This window comes from Condylura cristata, unplaced genomic scaffold (assembly GCF_000260355.1).
Source record: "Condylura cristata isolate star-nosed mole 26May11 unplaced genomic scaffold, ConCri1.0 scaffold00019, whole genome shotgun sequence".
In the NCBI taxonomy this organism is placed as follows: domain Eukaryota; kingdom Metazoa; phylum Chordata; class Mammalia; order Eulipotyphla; family Talpidae; genus Condylura; species Condylura cristata.
Window position 1 is genome coordinate 41062084 of NW_004567120.1, and position 3116 is coordinate 41065199.

Here is a 3116-nt window from a genome sequence, read left to right on the forward strand (position 1 = left end):
GGGGAGCGCTTCATTCTTACGTGATGACCTTGGGTGTGGGAAAAGGAAAAGATGGCGGGAAGCTGGGGGGTGGGCCGGGGCGACTGCGCGTCGAGGCTGCATTTTATTTGGAAACTTCGGAGAAAGTGTTTCTGGCAGGACACGCTTTCCGCCTCGCGGCCGAGCCGAGCCAGCCCCGTGGTCTCTCATCCCCCTTTAGATCACGACGAAGTGACAGATTGCAGCGAACGTAGTGGGAGGGTGGGCTGGCTGCTCACTTGCCAGCTCACCCTTCTCGCAAAAGCCATTTTATCAGGCAGACCCGCCAACAATAGCGAAATGTCCGGTGCTGCCTGTTCACGGTGAGGCTTTGCTCTTGGGTGTCGCAGCCATGTCGGTATTTCTGGTGTTTTTGTTTGGAGCGAATGAAACATGAGCAGCCGGCCTCTGAGTGCTTGGTGCTGGAGTGCATGGCGTTGTGGTCCTCTGCCCGCAGCTCGTGCAGATGTGTCCTCTCGCGCCCTCCCACTTTTGCCTTCCCAGAGGCAGGCCCAGCGGAGCGCTCGCTCGGCCACCCCACTTGGGTCTGTTCCATTTGGAGAACTTGCTGGCTCCCGGGAGAAGTAACTCGCCAGCCAGCGCGCTTCATGCTGGTCAAAAGTTAAATGACAAGCGCCAAGCGGATCCCCCCACCCGCGTCTGCCTGCTTTGGCTGTGGGGAGGGCTGCTGGCCAAGGCTGTCACTCGCGCTGTCCTGCCTTTGGCCTGGGTGGAGATTGCGTTCTGCTCATGGTACTGTTTTCCTTTGTCTCTTCTCCACCCTCACAGTCAGGATGGCTAAAGGTGACCCCAAGAAACCAAAGGGCAAGATGTCCGCCTACGCCTTCTTCGTGCAGACCTGCCGGGAGGAGCATAAGAAGAAAAACCCGGAGGTCCCTGTCAATTTCGCAGAGTTTTCCAAGAAGTGCTCGGAGAGGTGGAAGGTACTTTCCTTGGTCTCCTGGGCGCTGGCCCGCAGCGGATTTCAAGGCAGGCAGACGTTCCCCCACCTGGCCCCAGCTGGTGCCGCACTTGGCTTTAGCGCTCTTGGTGGGGCCTTTTATTTGTGTGTAAGACTCCCTGTGAGGCCAAGGCCTTCAGCCCCTTCTGCTTAGTAAGCAGCTGCCACGGAAGCCCCGGGTGACAGGTATGTGCTTGCAGCGCGGAGGGGCTTAACGGGCGCTGTTCTTTGCAGACAATGTCTGGGAAGGAGAAGTCTAAATTTGATGAAATGGCAAAGGCGGACAAAGTGCGCTATGATCGGGAAATGAAGGACTACGGACCAGCAAAGGGTGGCAAGAAGAAGAAGGACCCCAATGCCCCCAAACGGCCACCGTAAGTGACTAGAGGGTGCAGGCTAGCTGGCCTTCCGTCCTCGCCTTCTGTGTGAAGGGTTTCTTAAGACACTTTATGTCAAGACACCCAGGTGCCTTTGCAAAGTGTCCCGTGTTGAGGTCACAACACAGCATGGGGCGCGGGCGCGCAGCTCCAGGTCTGGGGGTGTTCTGCACCCCTTGCCTACTAACTGGGAGACCAGAACACCCCATGTGTTGGCCGAAGCACCTGAACCATTTCACAGGCTGCGGCTGTCAGCTGCTGGCACACACGCTTCTTCTTCCACTCGGGGAGGTCCTAGTGGCCGGAGGGCCTCAGCGACAGGGCTCTGGGCACTGCTCATGGACTCGTTCTCATCTCATTCATACACTTCTCTCCCAAGGTCTGGGTTCTTCCTGTTCTGTTCAGAATTCCGTCCGAAGATCAAATCCACGAACCCGGGCATCTCGATCGGCGACGTGGCAAAGAAGCTGGGCGAGATGTGGAATAACTTAAGTGACAGCGAAAAGCAGCCGTACAACAACAAGGCAGCGAAGCTGAAGGAGAAGTACGAGAAGGTGAGCTGGGCCCAGCGCTGCGGCTGTCTGGTGTGGCCTGGTAGCCCTGCCCCGCGGCACCTCTGGGTGCGGCCGGGGTGCCTAGGTTGTGGCGTCTGGTGGCTGGGTCGGCAGCCACACGCTGGAGGCAGTCTCCACAGCACGTCAGCCTCCAGTGCTGCTGTGCGCGTTGGGCAGCTTTATGTTGGGCACAACTACGGGCATGGTGGTGCGTGCTGGTGGCGGGGCCTCAGGGCACCTCGCCCACCTGTGAGCTGGGACTTCTGAGTGGCGGGCAGCCCGCTTCCTCTGGAAGCCCAGGCTTTGGGTCATGGGGGGTCGCTGTGTCCCGGCAGTGGCAGCTGCAGGAGAGCTTGTCTGCTTACCTGCACCGTGTCCCTGTTCTTCCAGGACGTCGCTGACTATAAGTCGAAAGGAAAGTTTGATGGCGCCAAGGGTCCTGCTAAAGTTGCCAGGAAAAAGGTGGAAGAAGACGACGAAGACGATGAGGAGGAAGAGGAAGAAGAGGAGGAGGAGGAGGAGGAGGAGGAGGATGAATAAAAAACTGTTGCTCTGTCTCCTTGTGAATACCTTAGCGTAGGGCCGCCATCGACACCTCTCCCATCCGAGCTGAGTCTGTCGCCCTCATTAGGTTGAATCACACATTGGGTCATGATCATTCGTAGTCGCTCAGAGTGCTCTAGGAATTGTCAGTGGCTTACATGAAGTGGCCCGGGGGTGTCCGGAGCACCCTGAAACTGTATCGAAGTTGTACATATTTCCCCAATTTCTAAGCAGGCTCTCGTGTTCTCACTCTGCGCACTCACTGTTGGTGTGACAGGCATTGAGAGGCGTCTTCTGGCATTCTCTTTAATTTGTAAGGTGCTGTGAACTGGTTACTGGCTAGGAATCCTGGGTTATCGACTGTACAGATCTCTGGCTTGTACAAAGAACAAAAGGACAAAGACAAACTCTCGATGCTCCTGGCTTGGTGGCGAGGCTGTGGGGAAGGGGCCTTTCGGAGGGGCCTAGCGCAGGGCGCGCCCTGGGAGGCTGGACCTGTGGCCACTGCAGCGGGCATCCGCGTAGCTGCAGGTTGTCTTGATTTTGTACATAGTGACGTAGCGCTCTTAGCTGTGGAAAGGGGTCAGCTGGCATGAGAAGTGTTTGGGTTTCTTTAGTTCAGTGCTGTAGTTTGAAACTGTTTTGTTAACAAACAGAACTTTA

The 3116-nt window shown here is 56.9% G+C and overlaps 1 protein-coding gene across 1 annotated transcript; it reads left to right on the forward strand.

Annotated features, from left to right (window-relative positions):
• Positions 1-205: 205 nt before the first annotated feature.
• HMGB3 (high mobility group box 3) lies at positions 206-2467 on the forward strand. The gene is made up of 5 exons (XM_004685867.2): positions 206-341; positions 808-962; positions 1214-1353; positions 1736-1910; positions 2301-2467. The coding sequence occupies exons 2-5, from the start codon at positions 813-815 to the stop codon at positions 2448-2450; spliced, it is 615 nt and encodes a 204-aa protein (XP_004685924.1). The 5' UTR covers positions 206-341; positions 808-812; the 3' UTR covers positions 2451-2467.
• Positions 2468-3116: the final 649 nt, after the last annotated feature.

Bases quoted from the DNA above. Each gene is read 5' to 3' on its own strand.
- HMGB3 (XM_004685867.2), top strand. From the start codon at position 813: ATGGCTAAAGGTGACCCCAAGAAACCAAAGGGCAAGATGTCCGCCTAC. The intron at 963-1,213 runs GTACTTTCCTTG...TGTTCTTTGCAG, and splicing joins AGTGCTCGGAGAGGTGGAAG to ACAATGTCTGGGAAGGAGAA. The intron at 1,354-1,735 runs GTAAGTGACTAG...TTCTCTCCCAAG, and splicing joins AATGCCCCCAAACGGCCACC to GTCTGGGTTCTTCCTGTTCT.